This window comes from Perognathus longimembris, chromosome 12 (assembly GCF_023159225.1).
Source record: "Perognathus longimembris pacificus isolate PPM17 chromosome 12, ASM2315922v1, whole genome shotgun sequence".
Taxonomy (NCBI): domain Eukaryota; kingdom Metazoa; phylum Chordata; class Mammalia; order Rodentia; family Heteromyidae; genus Perognathus; species Perognathus longimembris.
Window position 1 is genome coordinate 26,899,415 of NC_063172.1, and position 19,807 is coordinate 26,919,221.

The 19,807-nt window shown below is 37.9% G+C and overlaps 1 protein-coding gene across 4 annotated transcripts in view; it reads left to right on the plus strand.

The window, feature by feature from the left end:
* Azin1 (antizyme inhibitor 1) overlaps positions 1–19,591 on the plus strand; it is a 33,296-nt gene extending 13,705 nt beyond the window's left edge. The window contains exons 3-13 of one of the 4 annotated variants that reach the window (XM_048358498.1): positions 214–371; positions 6,732–6,928; positions 8,232–8,405; positions 9,241–9,413; positions 10,802–10,936; positions 12,795–12,876; positions 13,611–13,685; positions 14,641–14,803; positions 15,718–15,833; positions 16,712–16,926; positions 17,299–19,591. In XM_048358498.1, coding sequence (XP_048214455.1) covers positions 6,827–6,928; positions 8,232–8,405; positions 9,241–9,413; positions 10,802–10,936; positions 12,795–12,876; positions 13,611–13,685; positions 14,641–14,803; positions 15,718–15,833; positions 16,712–16,926; positions 17,299–17,410 — 1,347 coding nt within the window. In that variant the 5' untranslated portion in view covers positions 214–371; positions 6,732–6,826 and the 3' untranslated portion in view covers positions 17,411–19,591. The remainder of the gene's footprint in view (positions 1–213; positions 372–6,731; positions 6,929–8,231; positions 8,406–9,240; positions 9,414–10,801; positions 10,937–12,794; positions 12,877–13,610; positions 13,686–14,640; positions 14,804–15,717; positions 15,834–16,711; positions 16,927–17,298) is intronic. The other 3 variants (XM_048358497.1, XM_048358496.1, XM_048358499.1) reach the window with 3 other exon arrangements.
* The last annotated feature ends 216 nt before the right edge of the window (positions 19,592–19,807 follow it).

The window sequence follows — 19,807 nt, forward strand, 5'->3', positions numbered from 1 at the left end:
TGTGAGTTAAGTGCTGAGTCATCTTGTGCTTAATCAAAAGTAAAGGTAGAAATGCATCTTCAGAATAACAGTGTACATTTTCAAACTATTTTTCATTTCTAGTGAGCAAAAGTCCTGCTAGAAACAAGGTTAATTTATTGAGGTTGCATTTCCTGCTTAGGTGTTTCTGAAACAATACTCTCAACCTTTCAGCTCTCCCTGTTCTACTTCCAGGGAGGTCTTCACTTCAGAAACCCAAGACTCATATTCATCCAGCTTGGTGTCAAGTGGGCTGTTGCTGCCAGAATTATCTTGTGATTATTTGAGAGATGTGTCAGTTTCTTCTGAAGTACAGTCAACTGTAGAAGCCTTTGTAGCAGGTGTGTAACAAGGCAAGTGCCCAGCCACTACTCTTGGAGCTACCTTCCCAGTGAACATGAGGACTCCACTGCCTCATGAAAGGCTCCAGGGAGCATTGTGGTTCTTGGGAACGTTCGTTTCTTTTGGCAGCTCTTCATGGGAAATGTATTATCAGAAACACCAATATAAAGGTGTAAATGAGAAATGCTACTCATTTTTTTTAACACCTATGAGTCCAAGAAGAAATTATTGACAAAAGTAGTATTGTGGTCACAGAAACTCTTACTAGTGTTAAATAAACCCATGTTTTCTCTCAGCTACATATCAAAAGGTATTTGGTTGGTCAACTAGCCGTGAAAGTGCTTGTGAGTAGACACAGCTTAGTAATTATTGATAACAATAAACAGGACTTTTATTAAAAATAAATTTGCTGTTAAATGAAAGCATTTTGTTAGTCTTAAGATTTACATAATGTAGTCAAAACTTAATGTAGTCAAGGTCTAACAGTGGTCCATCATATATATGTTACAGCTAGTAAATCAGGCCTATTTCTGATTTATATATGTAAACCAGAAAAAATGATGGCAATTTGTAGCCACTGAACATTTCTAGAAACCCATGTAATACTTTGGTTTGAGACCTCATTCTTAGTGGTAAAGATGGAAAGGTTTTGGAGTAACCTGATGTTAAAAATTAAGTGGGCTAATTTGTTGAATTTGGGGAACTGTGTAAAGTGCTCATCCCAAACTTCTGTGATTATTTTCATTCTGGCTCCCTAGAACATGCTGTGACTTTTCATTTAATATTGTTAAATAATACATATCTTTTTGTTTTGTTTTGGTTTTTTGCCAGTCCTGGGGCTTGAACTCAGGGCTTGAGCACTGTTCCTGGTTTCTTTTGCTCAAGGCTAGCACTTTGCCACTTGAGCCACAGCACCACTTCTGGCTTTTTCTATATACGTGGTGCTGAAGAATCGAACCCAGGGCTTCATGTATACAAGGCAAGCACTTTACCACTAGGCTGTATTCCCAGCCCCTAATATCTTAATACTTGTTCCTTTAATACTTCTTCCTTTGCTTTAAGGCAAATATGTATTATGTCTTTCATGACAGCTATAGTGTATTTTTGTTAAAATTAAGAAAATAAGCAAAGATTTCTGAGTTTTTAAACTCCCTTTAGCATTACTTCAGTGAGATGGACATGTAATATTGAAGAGTGGGAAAGATTCTAGGTAAGCCTACCTTTGCTTTTACTTGTCTCTGATTATTGGAAATACTGGGCTTCCACATGGCATTTCATTTTGCTGGCTCAAAATGTCTTAGATCTAACTTCTTTTGAAGCTATTTGTTTCAGAGAACTTTTCTGGACCTAGCTTTAACTCTTAAATCAACTAGTAGTTGAGTTTTACTATTTGAATATGAAGGTTTTTAGCTATTTTTTTTTTAAATGAAGTAGTACAAAGAAGTTTGAATTCCGTAAGTCAGATGATGAGTAGAAAGTTCCTTTGGAACTACTTTGTATGTGTTATTGTTAGTACTGGGCCTTGAACTCAGGGCTTGGGCACTCTCCTTGAGCTTTGTACTCAAGGCTAGTGCTCTACCACTTAAGCCACAGCTCCACTTCTGGCTTTTTTGGTAATGTAGTAAAGAGTTTTCACAGACTTTTCCTGGCCATGTTGGCTTCAAACCGCAGTCTTCTGATCTCAGCTTCCTAAGTAGCTAGGATTACAGCTGTGTCACTGACACCTGGCTTCTTTGAGCTGCTTTTAAGAATATGTTATTTAGTTGGGTTCTCGTGGCTGGGGCCTGTTGTTCTTGCTGCTCAGGAGGCTGAGATCTAAGGAACTGGTGATTTCCTGAGGGTGGTGTGGGATATTTATTAGTAAAGGAGCATGTAAGCTGTTTAGATAAATAGAAAATGAAAAAATAGGAAGTTGGGGTCTATGAGAATGAACTTGTTAATAACCATAGAGTTTATGTCTGAGAATTGTTATTTGATTGTGGAGATGAAATAAGTCCTGTTAAAGAGATCCACATTGGATTTCCACAAAGAGAAAACTATGTTTTTTAGGGATGAAGTACAGGAGAGGTAGGCTTTGTTTGTTTTGAACTTAGTTTGATTGCAAGGGTTTCTTAAGCAGTTCCTGGCATATTACTTACTTACTTCTATAAAGACTTAAGCTAGTTTAAGCAGTCAATGAGAATTGAACCTACCAGATTGAATAGTCTGAAAATACTTGGAAAGAATATATCTTCCCCTATGATATTATTGTAGAAAAATCTGAAAAGTTTGGGCATTCACTGGTGGATCACACTTGTAATTCTAGCTACTCAGGAGGCTGAGATCTAAACTACCCTCCAAAAGAAAGTCTGTGAAATTCTTATCTCCAATTAACCAGCAAAAAGCCAGTAGTGGAAGCGTGGTTCATGTGGTAGAGTACCAGCCTTGAGTGAAAAAACCAAGCAGGAGCATGAGTCCCTGACTGAGTTCAAGCCCCAGTACCGGCACACAAAAAAGTAAAAATGTATAGGCATTCATTCATTCATTCAGGTAAGACTTATCCAATGGTCCTAATGTTCTTGTGAGTACTGACTCTTACAAAGAAACTATCCTTCCTGAACTACAAGATATTGAAGTTACTTTGTTCTGACTTAAAAAGCAGACCTATTGCATTTATCAGCAGTTGACTGTGGTGGTGGTCCATAATCAGTACCCAAGGTTCTTAAGAGTAAGTGCTACATATATAATAGAATATAAAAGGGCTGGGGATATAGCCTAGTGGCAAGAGTGCCTGCCTCGGATACACGAGGCCCTAGGTTCGATTCCCCAGCACCACATATACAGAAAACGGCCAGAAGCGGCGCTGTGGCTCAAGTGGCAGAGTGCTAGCCTTGAGCAGGAAGAAGCCAGGGACAGTGCTCAGGCCCTGAGTCCAAGGCCCAGGACTGGCCAAAAAAAAAAAAAAAAAAAAAAAAAAAAGAATATAAAAGACTTATGAACTGATACTAGGATTTTAAAAACTTACTTGCATTTCAAAGTGCATTTCATTAAAGTAAAGATACGGTTTTGAGACAGTCTAGTTTGTAGCCTGGGCTGGCCCCAAACTCATAATCCTCCTTCCTCAGCCTCCTAGAGTGCTGGAATTGCACATGTAGGCCACCATATCTGTCTTGGCCAAAGATTTTGATTAAATTTGTTTCATCTAGTTGATAGAATAAATGAAAACTGGTACTGTTCAAACAATTAGTGGTGCTAAACTTAACAGGAGGTTCCTACCTTACTCCTTATTAATCTTTACCAAGGCATATTTATCTTTTCAAATGATTTTCTTTTTATTACTCTAAGTGCCTGTACAGTATCATAAAAACGATGGCTACATTGCTTGAAATAAATCTGTTTCCTTACCCTAAGTCCAGATTAACAGTCTGGATATTGCACTCAAGAATATTTAGGCAGTGATTTGACCTCACTGTGTTTTAGGGCTCATGCAGATATACCTAAATTACCCACCCAGTAAAATCAATATCGTCAACATTTTAGCATGAAATAGATTTGATGAACTGAACTGAATATGTTTTGGTTTCATGGGAATTAAACTCATTAAGTTTAACTTTAAAACATTTAACTTTATACTAACTTTAAATCACTAGTATGTTTTTGTGAAATTTGACTCAATACTATAGCTTATTAAGCAATTCATTTTGATGCAACAACAAAGCTAACATTTCGGTGGGCATCTGATGGAGAATGCGTATAAGACGTGGGCCATCACCCAAGGTGAATTCTAGCTTGGAGCAGTTGAGAGCTGAAGAAGTGATAGGAGGAATCAAGGACATAAAGGCTATGCAGATTTTAAAATAGATTGCCAAGACAGCTGGTCTGTGCTCATTATTAATGTACAACCAGAAATCAGTACCATCAGTAAATAGTATCCTATTTGGAAGGTTTGTTTTTCTTGATGTCAATCATTTCCTAAGGTAACATAAAGAGCAGCAGCATTCAGCAAAGAAGATAAACCTATTATAGCAGGATTTGCTGCCCTGAAGTAGAATTGGTATTCTGAAGGAGGGGAAGATTTGTTTGGTTGATTGATTGGCAGGAATTAACCTGAAGCTTTAAAAAACAACCAAAAAAAAAAAAATAGGTCCTACTACTTAAGAGTACTTTATTGCCTGTAACGAGGCCAAAGCATGGAGAGTCAAGAGTTCAAGAAGCTGGGCACAGGCCTAGACGCCAATGGCTCATGCCTGTAATTCTAGCTATTCTGGAGGCTAAGATCTGAGGGTCATGGTTTGAAGCCAGCCCAAGCAGGAAACACATGAGACTCTTATCTCCAATAAACTACTCAGAAAATGGCAGAAATGGCTCTGTGGCTCAACTGGTAGAGCACTTGCCTTGAGCAAAAGAAGCTCAGGGAGCTTCCCAGGCCGGGAGTTCGAGCCCCAGGACCAGCAAAAAAAAAAAAAAAAAACCACAACAAAACGCTATATATATCATCTCACTAAAATAGACCCCTCTTACTACCCTACCATATCACTATTATGCATATATCTGAAGGAAGATACCAAAGATACTTCATACATACGTTTATTGCAGTACTGTTCACAGTATCCAAACTATGGAATCAGCCAACATGCCTAACATCTGATTGAATGAATTAAAAAGCAACATTTTATATTTATATATATATATACACGTATGAATATTGTGTGGCCATAGAGAAAAATAAAATCACCTTGTTTGCCAGAATGTGGATGGGATTAGACCTTATCATGTTAAGCTTAGATAAACCAATATCAAAAAGCCAAACATACCATGTTCTCATTTGTAAAAGATCTTAAGGATATAGTCAGAGACATGTACATATACATACAAAACACACATGTATAAACACAGAACATGATTCTAACTATGGAACTATTCGGGGTGGGGAAGGGAGAAAGATGCAGAATAATTTTGAAATACATTGGAAATATATATACATATGAAGATGGCATAAGGAATCTCAACTGTTGATCAGTAGGAAGCTGGATGAGTAGAGAAAGAGAAAGCAATAGAAATTATTCTTAAAATATATGCAAGTCTGAAAACCATAGTGAAATCCCTTGGTGCATTTAGTACACATTAAAGAAAAGACAAGAAAGCAAAAATGGGCTCTGTTTGGAGAACCTGGGGGAGGGCATTAGTGGAAGGAGGTAGCAAAGGGAGAGTAAATCACAATGAATTCCCCACTTCTAAGAAGAGAGGAAATAAGAAGGGCAAGAAGTAAGTTTGATTGGGATACATTATATGCATTATGGAAATGTTACAATGAAATTTCTCCTTTGAATAACCAATATAAACAACTTATTGTTGGAGATGGGTTTTACCATGTTGCCCAGGCTGAACTCAAATCCTGGGTTGAAGAGATCTCCTATCTCATCTTCCTGACTCCTGGGACTGCAGGTAAACACTACAGCATTAAGCCAATAACAGTTTGAGGATTTAAGGGGAGTTTAGAGATGAAACATTGGCACTTTACTAGAGGGAATAGCCCTTATTCAAATCTCATGATTTCTGTTCCAGTAATATTTTTTTTTTTTTTTTTTTTTTTTTTTTGGCCAGTCCTGGGCCTTGGACTCAGGGCCTGAGCACTGTCCCTGGCTTCTTCCCGCTCAAGGCTAGCACTCTGCCACTTGAGCCACAGCGCCGCTTCTGGCCGTTTTCTGTATATGTGGTGCTGGGGAATCGAACCTAGGGCCTCGTGTATCCGAGGCAGGCACTTTTGCCACTAGGCTATATCCCCAGCCCCTGTTCCAGTAATATTAAAGTTACAGATTGTCCCTTAAAGTCACTCTTCATCCCCACCTATCCTGTTACTTTGACTTAGAAACTTATAACACATTTGTCTGCAGTTACCTGGCAGTGCTGTGTCACATGGCACAAATGTGAATTACCTTTTCAATGAATTATATTGAGCTTCTTTTTACCCCAGTCTGAGGGCTTGAATTCAGGGCCTTGGCACTTTCCCTGAGCTGCTTTTGCTCAAGCCTTTTTCTGCTTATGTAGTACTGAGGAATCGAACCCAGGGCTTCATGCATGCTAGGCAAGCACTCTACCACTAAGCCTAATTTCCAGCCCTGAACTTTAAAAATATATATATTTAAAAATGTACTTTTGATGTACGTGAGTGGCTCATACATGTAAGCCTAGCTACCCAGAAAGCTGAGATCCAGAAGATTGAAGTTTGAGGCCAGCCCATGGCAGGAGGAGGGGGATCCATCAGTTGAATCCGTAAAAGCAAAGCTGGAGGCACGGCTCAAGTTGTACAAAACACAAACTAAGCAAGTTCAAAGTCCTGAATTGTAACAGTTGAAATAATACAGACTTGGATGTCACTTATATTTTGACAGTTTGTTGCATATTCTAAGGACCCAGACATAGGCTTGGTGGCCCGTCTCTTGTTTTTCCTGGTTTATGACTTTCGGCTTTGTGGAATACGGCTGAGATGAAAGGATTTATTGACGATGCAAACTACTCCGTTGGCCTGTTGGATGAAGGAACAAACCTTGGAAATGTTATTGATAACTATGTTTATGAACATACCCTGGTAAGTGCCACCTCATACATTACAAATTGAAAACATCAGTGTGTTAAATTCTGAGATGTTAATCTGATGAAAGTGCTTCCTTCAGTTAACCTTTCAGGTTGTCTTAACGCCAAAGCCCCAATCCCTGTTAACGTCTTTATGTAGTAGCACATTATTTATTTTCTTTAATTGTTACTATAAAGGTGATATACAGAGGAGTTACAGTTACATATGTCAAGTAAAGAGTACATTTCTTGGGGCTGGGAATGTGGCTTAGTGTAGAGTGCTTGCCTAGCATGCATGAAATCCTGGGTTTGATTCCTCAGTACCACAATAAACAGGAAAAGCCAAAAATAACTATGGCTCAAGTAGTAGAGTGATAGCCTTGAACAAAAGTAGCTCAGGGACAATGCCCAGGCTCTGAGTTCAAGCCCCAGGACTAGGAAGAAAAAAAAAAAAGTACATTTCTTTTTGGACAGTGTCACCCCTCTTTCACTCCCAGTTTTTCCCATCTCAACCACAAGTTGAACCACAAGTTCATTTTCAACATAGCAGAGTTTGTTTCTTTATGGAAACAAATTTCTCCTAACTTTATTCAGGAGTTGCTTTCATGTTGCTCCTGTCTTTAGTAATAAAGTACTCAAAATATTTAATTTGTCATCAAACTGGAAGAAAAAAATAGTCCCACTTATAATACTGTATTAAGTACTACCTGGAAAGCCATTCTGCAGTTGATTCCTTCATATTGTTAGGAAGCTCCTGGTTGGTAGCTTTTCTCTTAATCATTTTTCTCTTTAACCCTTCCTGTCAGATAAAACCTTAGACGTAGCCAGGTGCCGGTGGCTTATACCCATAGTCCTTGCCACTAAGGAGGCATAAGAGCTAAGGATCTCCAAAGATAGCCCAGGTAGAAAAGTCCAGAAGACTCCACAATTAACTGCCAAAAAACCTGAAAGTGAAGCTGTGGCTCACAGCTGTGGCTGTGAAAAAGTTAAGGGACAGTGTCCACGCTCTGAGTTCAAGCCCCAATACTGGTGTGTGTGTGCACGCGCGTGCACATACACATCTATTTTTCTTTACTAGATCTTTTATTTCTCTTTTTTTTGGCGGGAGGGGGGGCGGCAAGGGATGTGAGTCCTGGACTCAAACTCAATACCTGATTGTTTCTCAAATTGGCTAGTGAGCTGCCAACTGAGTCATGCCTTTGGTTGCAATCACTTTAGTTGCTTTTAAGCTTTAAAAGTTAGTGTAAATAGGAAGGGATTGGCGTTTCCTACTTATGGTAATCTATTTTCAATGTTTCTTTGGGTTTCCCCCATGACAGACAGGGAAAAATGCATTTTTTGTGGGGGATCTTGGAAAGATTGTGAAGAAACACAGTCAGTGGCAGAATGTAGTGGCTCAGATAAAGCCATTTTACACAGTGAAGTGCAACTCTACTCCAGCTGTACTTGAGATTTTGGCAGCTCTTGGAACTGGATTTGCTTGTTCTAGCAAAGTAAGTACTTCTTATTTTTTCTACAGTGGCAACATTTTAGAATTCACTCTTCTAGCTACTCCCACCAGTAGAATAAGTACAAGAAGCTTGATGTTTTTGCTTTTTAAAAGTTAAATGTAGTCTAGTATTATTTAATGAAAGCTCATTTTTTAAAAAACGCTTGAAAGCTTGTGACCAGTCTTTGAGAAGCTTTCTATTTACTAAACAAAAACTTGAAGCCATGCACAGTGGCTTATACCTAAACTCAAACTCCTAGAGATAGGGTAGATCAGTTTGGGGCTAGTACTTGCCAAATGATTAGGAGACACCCATCTCAACAAATTAAAATGCCAGATATGTAGTTCATACTTGGTACTCTAACTGTACCAGAAACCAAAGTAGAAGGATCGGTCTCTAGGCCCTCTCAGTAATAAACACAAAAGGCTATTCAAACAATAAAAGAAAAAAGAAATACTGCACAAGTGGTAGAGCACCACCTGCCTAGCAAGCACAGAGCCCGAGTTCAAACCCAAGTACCACCCTAAAACAACTACAAGACAACAACTTGAAAAGCTTCCTTTCTCTCTACTAATTGAAAACTTAAATTACTTTTCTTAGGCTTGAGCTAGCTATAGAGTAAGCTCCTCTGGCTATAACATATTTGTAAGCAAAGGGGAAGCATTACCAGATTATGAACTTAATCAAGTAGTATAATTTTAGTCTAATCAAAGATGACTTGCAGGGCTCAAGGTAACTCAGTGGAAGAGCCCTTGTCTTCAGGCCCCAGCACTAAGGGATGGGAGGTAGTAATGAAATTTTGCCTTTTATATCACAGTATTCAAAATCTTTTTAACAGAATGAAATGGCTTTAGTACAAGAATTGGGTGTATCTCCGGAAAACATCATTTACATAAGTCCTTGCAAGCAAATCTCTCAGATAAAGTATGCAGCAAAAGTTGGAGTAAATATCATGACATGTGACAATGAAATTGAATTGAAGAAAATTGCACGTAATCACCCAAATGCCAAGTAAGTTTAAGTACTTCAGAATATTACCATTCTTACTTAGGGGTTCAGTTTATCTTTATCCTAAAAAAGTGGGTTTATAAGCCAGGTGCTGGTGGCTCACACCTGTAATCCAAAATACTCAGGAGGCCGAGATCTGAGGATTGCTGTTCGAAGCCAGCCCAGGCAGAAAAAATCCATAGGACTCTTTTATTTCCAATAAACTACTCTGCAAAAGCCAGAAGTGGCACTGTGGCTTAAGTGGTAGGGCACCTCACCTTTGGCAAAAGAAGCTCAGGGATAGCGCCCAGGCCCAGAGTTCAAGCCCCAGGACGGAGAAAATATAAATGAATGAATGAATGTAGGCTTAGGGAATAGCAGTAGTATGTATATATTGTAATTATAACTTAATCTTAGCGTTTTTCATATAGGAACTCTATAGATAACTATTTTATTGATTGCCTACTTTGATCCTTTATTTGGAAATAAGGTAAAATAAGGGCAGTTTATTACCTGTAATCTAACTTGAAGGAATTTGGTGTGATCACCAAATTAAGGACATAGCTATATTGTGAGTTACATGTTCTTACAAATATATGTATTTATTCCCCTAAATTTCTTTGTATACCTATCATTTCTTACTAACTTTAATGGTGCTGTTAAGTTGCCCTTTCAGCATGGATTACTGAAAACTTAGGTAAAGCTAGTTCAAGCCCCAGAACTGCCACATACACACCTGAAAAAGAATGATGATATAAGGTATAAGCAGTTAGTAAAAGAATGTTCAGGGCTGGGAATATGGCCTAGTGGTTACAGTGCTTGTCTTGTATACATGAAGCCCTGGGTTCGATTCCCCAGCACCACATATATAGAAAAAGCCAGAAGTCGCACTGTGGCTTAAGAGGTAGAGTGCTATCCTTGAGCAAAAAGAAGCCAGGGACAGTGCTCAAGCCCTGAAGCCACGCCCCAGGACTGGCAAAAAAATAAAAAAAAGTTCGGAGTATGTGATTAAAGGTTAGCTATCTAGAAAAAAAGCCCTGGTATTTTTTTATTGAAAGACATCAATGACATTGCTATTCAATTTAGTCTTTCTAGGTGGATTTATGGACTGATGGACTTCATTTGAAAGTAATGTCGTCTTTCATTACAGAGCCCAACTGACTCTTCCAGCTACAACAGTCTTAACTTGCTGCATTTTCCAAAATCCCATCCTTGTAAGCTTCATGCCTTAGGCCCTAATTGCTAGTTTTTTCTCTATACAGGATTGTTTTTCATTAGGTTCACTTGATTCATCCATCGCTGGATTTGGAGCACTGGCAACATAATCAACATACTTCTACAATCTTCAGGCTTCACATGTGCTGATGATGATGTAAACCAACTCTGCCCCAATCATCTTCCCCTTCTCTTAGGGTCTTACTACATATTGCAACAGAAGAAAATATTGGAGGTGAAGAGGGTAACATGAAGTTTGGCACTACATTGAAGAACTGTAGGCATCTTTTGGAATGTGCAAAAGAACTTGCTGTCCAAATAATTGGAGTTAAGTGAGTATTTTTATTTTTTAAATTTTACAATGACAAATGGCCTATCTAATAATTGATTTGCATGAAACATAAAAGGTAACTTTTTGTTGTCATTGTTGCCAGTCATCTGGCATGAACTCAGGGCCTGGGTGCTGAGCTTTTTTGTGCTCAAGGCTAGTGCTCTATCACTTGAGCCACAGCTCCATTTCTGGCTTTTTTGGTGTTTCCTTGGAGATAAAAGAGTCTCAGGGGCTTTCCTGCCATGGCTTGATCTTGAGATAACAGCTTCCTGAGTAGCTAGAATTACAGAGATAAGCCATTAGTGCTCTTTTTTTTTTTTTTTTTTTAGAAACATACATGTTTGTTTAGAAAAGATAAATTATACTTTCTCCTTTTTCATACCAATTTGTAAATTCTGTATTCCCTCCTAATAGACAAAATACTAAATGCAGAGTAATTTAACATTCCTTTTGGCAAGGGGAACAGGGAGTCAATGGAATTTCACCCATATATTAGGCAAGCTTCCTACCACAGAGCCATTCCTAAAATCCTCTTTTTATTTTCTCTATTGTAGTTTTTGAGGCAGGATAGCCCTGTGTAATCACAGGGCTCAAACTCATTTTATAGTCCAGGCTGACCACAAATTCTTGATTCTTGTGCCTCTACCTCCTAAGTGCTAAGATTACACCACCGTATGGTAGTATACATACCTAACTGTGTACATAGAAAAGTATGTATGTAATGCATACAAAACACCACACCTAAGGCTTAATCAAACCTTTAATTTGAACAGGGATGATTTGCTAGAATTCTAATTAAAATGGCATTCAAGATGTAGGTTATAGGCATCATTTATTTATTTATTATTTATTTATTGCCAGTCCTGGGGCTTGAACTCAGGGCTTGAGCACTGCCCCTGGCTTCCTTTTGCTCAAAACTAGCACACTACCACTTGAGCCACAGTGCCATTTCTGGCTTTTTCTGTTTATGTAGTACCCGAGGAATCAAACCCAGGACTATGTGCATGCTAGGCAAGCACTTATTCTAGGCTAAGCCACATTCCCAGACCCTTGGCATCATTTTTTTTGTTTTTCATTCTCTTAATCCCTGAATTTTCAATAGATCAGACTTTGTTTTACTTTTTTCTTTTTCTTTTTTGCCAGTCCCAGGACTTGGATTCAGGACCTGGGCGCCCTGTCCCTGAGCTTCTTTTTGCTAAGGCTAGCAATCTACCACTTGAACCACAGCGCCACTTCTGGCTTTTTCTGTGTATGTGGTACTGAGGAATCAAACCCAGGGTTTCATGCGTGCTAGGCAAGCAATCTACCACTAGGCCAAACTCCTGCCTCCCCCCCCCCCCCATTTTTTTAATGTGAGGAAACCAGTATCAAAAGTGGTTTGATGATTTGATCAACTTAATGTAAGGCACAGTACCACACCTCAGATCATCCAGGTCACATCACTAAAAAAAATTATGGCGCACTTGGAGACATGGCCCAGTTAGTGGCGTGCTAACCAGTGAGCAAGAAAACATCAGGTATAAATTTTGAATCCTGGTCTAGAAACAACAACAACAAAAATATTAATGGATATTACTCAATTGAGTTAATGTTTATTTGTTCAATAGACACACTTTTGTATTTGGTCAGATAGAATTCAGTATTGTATTTTACAGCCATGAAGTATAACTGATAGACATTTTGTTTACAACATTGTAGTATTAAATATTGGCATTTGGAATAAAGCTGGTATTGTAACTTGTTAAGTGCTACTGTTCCATTAAATATCTGGTGATATTAGCATGTATAATTAATTATATCAGCATGGCAAATAAAAAGAATTACAGGAAGTACCTTGTATGCTATTTATTCTATTTCAGATTTCATGTTTCAAGTGCGTGCAAGGAATCTCAAGTATATGTACATGCTCTGTCTGATGCTCGATGTGTGTTTGATATGGCTGTAAGTACTTTCCTTAAATCATTTTGATGTTTTAAGCCAGAATGCTGTTTTAAGACCATGACTAGTATTCTACCAGTGTGAAATACTCTTTAACATACTTAATATGACACATAGCTCATTTTTAGTAATTTAATCTGCAGAGCTCATACTTTCATAATTTTGTATACCTTATTTTAGGTATAGATAAAGGAATGAAATAGTAGTTATGTATATGTAAGAGAGCCCGAAAAAGTGAGGGAGACAATATACAAAATAGTCATGTACTATTATTTTTTTTTAAGTTGGTAGGGTGGCACACAAAATCCCAGCAGGAGGGGGGGCGGTCATGAGTTTGAGGCCAGCCTGGACTACATGGTGGAGACCCTCTCAAAAAAACAAAGTAAAAGCCAGATGTCAGTGGCTCATAATCCTAGCTACTCAGGAGGATGAGATTTGAAGATCAGAGTTGTAAGCCAGCCTGGGCAGGAAAAGTCTGTGAGACTCTTACCTCCAGTCAATCACCAGAAAACTGGAAACAAGCTGTTGCTTAAAGTGGTAGAGCTCTAGCCTTGAGCACAAAAGCTCAGGAACAATACCCAGCCCCTGAATTCAAGCCCCACAACTGACCCTCCCCTCCCCCAAAAAAGTAAAAATAAAATCAAAATGTCTGATGTAGGAAAGGTCAAAAAGGATTGTTTTAATAATCTCATATCCAGTATGGTCTGGAAAGACTTCAGTGTGTTTTTCACTTCTAGGGAGAACTTGGCTTTACCATGAACATGTTAGACATTGGTGGAGGCTTCACAGGAACTGAATTTCAGTTAGAAGAGGTAAGACTCTTTTTCACTGGACTGTGCTTTCTTTGCTACTTAGTTGATGGGGATTTAGATTAGAACTTTTACAACAGCAGAAAATAAAAGCCTGTAACATCTAGACTATAGATAGCATCTAAAATTTTTTAAGAAAATGAGCAAGAAATTAAGACCTTTTTTAAGAAAATGAGCAAGAAATTAAGACCTAATAACTGACAAGCTTGAAATTCTTTGAACTGTCAGATTATCACAAGACTTTTTGTTGTTTGTGTGGTGCTGAACATAAAGCTTAGAACTTTGCACTTTACCAACCAAGTGTTCTATCACTGAGATATAATTCCTAGATCCACAGGAAAAAGTTCTGTTTCAATTATATTTGTATACATTCTTTAATATTTAGAAACTTGGCCAGGCACCAGTGGCCCATGCCTATAATACTGGTTACTTAGGCTTAAGATCTGAGGTTTGAGCCAGCCCAGGCAGACAAGTCCTAGAGACTCTTATCTCCAGTTAACCACCAAAAAGCTAGAAGTGGTTAAAGCACCAGCCTTGAGCAGAAAAGCTAAGCAAGATGGTGAAGCCCTGAGTTCAAGCCCCACCCAGCATAAGCTGGGAAGAAAAAAGAAATGGAGCCAGGTACTGGTAGCTCATACCTGTAATTCTAGCTACTCTGGAAGCTGAGATATGAGTATCACATTTTGTAGCTAGCCTGGACAGAAAAGTCTGTGAGATGGAAGTGGAGCTGTGGCTCCCAAAGGTAGAGAGGTATCCTTGAGCAAAAAAGCTCAGGGACTGCACCCTAGTCCCTAAGTTTTCAAGCCCCAAGACCAAAATTTTGTTCCTCCATTGCTAATCAATCAGGAACAGTGTTAGAGAGTGTGTTTTCATGAGAAATTTCATTAATAGCTATCTCTTAACGCTGAGAGTTCTGTAATCCCATATTGAAACCATAATCTGAAATTTTAAACCATAGGTTAATCATGTTATCAGCCCTCTGTTGGATATCTACTTTCCTGAAAGCTCTGGCATTAAGATAATATCAGAACCTGGGAGCTACTATGTGTCATCTGCATTTACACTTGCAGTTAATATCATTGCTAAGAAAGTTGTTGAAAATGATAAATTTTCCTCTGGAGGTAGGTTACAATTTTTTTTTTTTTGTTAGTAGATAATTGCATTTAGTCAAAAAATGAATAGGTGGACATAAAGTTAGTAGTCATTTTCAGCCAGCTAGCTCTAGGGGACAGGGTAGCTTTTCAAAAGGCCCATAATCAAGGTATCATTCCATAAGACTTCATGAATCCATCTGGTACTGATGTTTGGAGAGTCTGTCCTCCAACAAGAAAACGTTTTTCATTGGCCAGCACCACTGTAGGTCTGTGGACTAATCCCAGTGCATAGGAAAATTATTTCCTACTCATCTTTTTCCTGAATTAAAATCCAATCCTCTCAACTCTTATTATTTAACAGCTTTCAGTGAAATGTCTATGACATCTTAATACATAGACAGTAGATTTCAATTTACCCTCTCATCCTTTTTCTCTCATAGGTACATATACATGTATATACATAAATGCACATGGAAACTCCATTCTAAGGGTTGAGTGCCTGGCTGGAGTGGTAGAGAACCTAGCAAGCACTAGAACCTTAGTGGAAAGAAAAGAAAGTGGGTAGAGGGAGAGAAATGCCTATCTGTTAATGCTGAGCATAGATTAACTGTCATACAGCAGGCATTTCACTTCCACTGGCAGTGTGTACATATGAGTTCTTTCGTGTCTCCCCCCTATTCACTGATTTTAGATAATCAATTTTGTATTATTAGTGTCTGTTTTGTTTTGATGTAGTACATCACATTGTGGTTTTAAAATATTTACTGAACTGTTGGTGATAACATTTTAGTTTTTTTAAAGGTATGTACATTCTTTAAATGTTTTGAGAAATGTGAAAATTATGCTAATTGGTTTTACAGATTCTTAGTCTGATAGTACCTTTAAAAGCGAACCATGTATTAGACATTTTACTGCAAATTCATCTTCTTTCCTGTTTTCAGTAGAAGAAACCAGGAGTGATGAACCAGCCTTCATGTATTATATGAATGATGGTGTGTATGGTTCCTTTGCAAGTAAACTGTCTGAGGACTTAAATACCATCCCAGAGGTTCACAAGGCAAGTTTTAACAAGAAATAATACCAAATTTACTTGACAGTTTGTAAGAATTTAGGGATATAGTTCAATGGGAGAGCCTGTTGCTTAACTATATAAGACTGAATTCAATCTCAAGCAGCCCCCCCCCCAACTCAAAAATAAATCAAGACAGATGCTGGTGGCTCACACCTGTAATCCCAGCTACTCAGGAGGCTGAGATCTGAGGATCAGGGTTTGAAGCCAGCCTGGGCTTAAGAAAAGTCCTGAGAGAATCTTATCTCCAATAAACTACTCAGAAAAAGCTGGAAGTGGGCTGGGAGTATGGCCTAGTGGCAAGAGTGTTTTTGCCTGGAATACATGAAGCCCTGGGCTCAATTCCCCAGCACCACATATATAGAAGATGGCCAGAGGTGGCGCTGTGGCTCAAATGGCAGAGTGCTAGCCTTGAGCCAAAAGAAGCCAGGGACTAGGGACTGTGTTCAGGCCCTGAGTCGAAGGCCCAGGACTGGCAAAAAACAAAAACAAAAAAACAAACCTGGAAGTTGGCTCAAGTGGTAGAGTGCTAACCTGGAGCACAAAGAGGCTCAGGGAGGGCACCTAGGCTCTGAGGTCAAGCCCCAGGACCAATAAATAAATGACACAACCCTACCAGCACCCACTCATTTGAGGAATACTTTAGGGTGGGAAGATCCCTTTAAATTTATATGCTTTTCTGCCTGTGTCCCCTCAGTTTGTTGCCTTCATATAGAGTTAATGGTACCATTGATGCTTAATAGTACTGTTTTCCTCATGCTCATGAACACATGAGAGCTGATATACCAAAAATTGCTTCTTATACACCCACAAATTCAGTGCCTACAACTGAGTGAAAAAAAAAACAATGATGACTTTTCTTACAGAAGTACAAGCAAGATGAGCCTCTGTTTATAAGCAGCCTTTGGGGTCCATCCTGTGATGAGCTTGATCAAATTGTGGAAAGCTGTCTTCTTCCTGAGCTGAATGTGGGAGATTGGCTTATCTTTGATAACATGGGAGCAGATTCCTTCCACGAACCATCTGCTTTTAATGATTTTCCGAGGCCAGCTATTTATTACATGATGTCATTCAGTGATTGGTAAGGTGGTTTTATTTTAAAGAAGATAGATGCTTGAAAATTAGCATATATTAAGTTGCATGAGAAGGACTTCGTTCACAGTGGCATCTCCACACATGTGTACAATGTATCTCAGTCAGTCTCACCTCCTCCAGCAGTTTTCACTTATCCCCACTACCCCTTGTTAAAACTTTTTCATTGTTCCATTTTCATATATGCAAGTAAGCACTTCTGTCATATTCATTCTTCATTAGTATATGTAATTTAAGGTGGTAAAAATAATTTTAAGGGTTATTGCAAAGCTGATTATTGCTCTATTTCATTGTCATATGTGATTGTATGATCTTTGCAAAGGCTCAAATTCAAACTGGCATATTTCTTCCTTACATGTAGGTATGAGATGCAAGATGCTGGAATTACTTCAGACACGATGATGAAGAACTTCTTCTTTGCACCATCTTGCATTCAGCTAAGCCAAGAAGACAGCTTTTCCACTGAAGCTTAAACAGGCACTAATGCTTCTTTAGATCTGAAATTTCAGGTTAAGCTTGTCTGGTCTACATTCCAGTTTGAGAAAAAAAAAATCAATCTATTCTGTGCTCTTGAAAACAAAATTTAATAGTAATTGCTATTTGGGACCAGACGAAATCAGCTTCATCTATAATTCATTGGGGGCAAATGGGGGATTAGATAATGTATCCAAATTTTAAACTTACCAGTTTGTCCTACCCCTTAAGCATTTAAAATAAAATATGCAACAAAATGGATGACTTAGTGGAGATGGAAGCCCACTAATTGGGTTCCCCATTAAACCGTTTACATACAAGTACACAGTTTTTATACTAAGGATTCGTGTTAAAAAGTCTTGTAAAGTTAATGTCTTTCACCCAGATATATCAAATGTCAGTGGAAGACCAGTGTGACTTCATTAGATACGTTTAGTGTATTTAGAATGTGTAAATTTGTGCTTTGAACTGTAGTTTAATAAATGTAAAATTGCATCATAGTATTTGTTGTATTTGACCTGATGTAACCCTTGTATGATTGCAATAAATTTTTGTGTAGGTTTTACTGTTTTTTCAGGCTAAAAACATGGGAAAGGGGCTAGCTAGCAAGATAGTTTTGAAGTAGATGTGTATATGGTCTGTTTTGAGGGTTATTTTTCCTTATAGTCCACTTAAGTTTAGTTTTGCTCGGTATATTTTTCAGTTATTTAATGAGTAATTTAAAGTGGTAAATCATTGTGAAGTTCAGATTTATTATGGAGAGTTGATGTGCAGTAAGCATGATGTTTTAACAATTTAACACCAAAAAAAGTTAATCCTGCATAAGCCAATTGTAATAATAGGTGTTTCTGTATAGATAGAATGCATAGAGTACTTACCTTAGTAAATCTTTAAATCACAAGTCTTTGGCTGACATGGAAGACTCTATTAAATACTTAACTTGGTGGGGGAGGGAAATAAAATTGCAGAAAACTGCAGAGCACTAAAACTTAAAGAAGGGCTACATCTATATTCTGAAATCTGATGCTCTTTTGCACAGAATATTTAAATTCAGAATGTGGTGGGGTGGGTTGAAGCACACTTTATTCAGTTTCTCAGTTGCAGTGATTTCAAGGTTAGGATTTTCTTTGTTGGTTTGAACTATCCCATTAGTTTCTTGTTATTACCTATTTGTTCAGCTTAGCAATTACTTTTCTTTTCATACTAGATTTTAGTGGTGGTTGGGGGGAAGGTAGTTAGCATAACTAACCTGACAGTTTTGTCAGGAATTTGCTTTGTTCACTGCTAGTATATTAGTAATCCTAGATCTCAATCACAATAGTAATAATAATAAACTCCAGGGGTCATTGTTTCCTAATTTACTCTGTGTTCACATGTGGAATTTCTGTCTTCCAAGAGGAAATGTGACTTCACTTTGGTGCCAATGGACAGAAAATTCTACCTGTGCTACATAGAAGTTTGGAATGCACTTAAATATCTGGTTTTTACACCTTGATTTCAAGGTGGAGAGAAATTGATCATGAATCTCTAATTTAAATCTCAAACCAGTAGGTGCTTAATATTTTTGATTTGATTAAAGCCCATTTGAATACCATGGGTTCTTTTAATTGAAAAATAATTCAGGACCCTAATCCATTGCCATCTAATTGTCCTTGGACTTTCCCAAGGAATAGTATGAGGTTTTATGCAAAATTCCAAGCTATCATTAACTTTTTTTTTTAACCTTAACAAGGAGGAGGAAATGTTCCCTACCTTCTTTATATATTGTGCATTGTTGTGGTCCATAAATGCCAAACCTTTTCAAAGATGGTACAACTTTGAGCCCTTGGCTTGATGATACAGGCTTGAGTTTCATGGCATTATCAATTTTGCCATTTTCTTAGGAGAGCTGTTTTATGTGAAACAGCTCAGTGTTGCAGAGATTACATGGGAATGATATGGTAACTAAGAAATGTCTGTTGTATTTGGAGACTGCCATAATCTGAAGTTTGAACCTATGTATTTCAATTTGGTATGCTAAAAAAATACTGAATTAATGTAAAATCTTTTTATATAATATTGTAATCTCGATTCAAAATTTAACTGACAAAACCCAAATGATTTCTATATATAGTAAATTGAACTGTAAAGGCAACTTGTGTGTGATTCTGAATACACAGATAAAACGTTTTTATTCCTCATGTTTTACTTTGGCTTCTATCGTGAAATAGAGATGAAGTTTTACTTACAGTTGTGTATATTAGGAACATTCTTTCAGAATTTTTGTTCTAAAGGAAATCTAGTAAGGTGATACCTGCTGGGAGTTATAAGTAGAACTGTGATATTATGGATGAAGACAGTATATATGTATAAATTAAGCAGGAATTACAGATTTCTACATGACAATTACACCATCC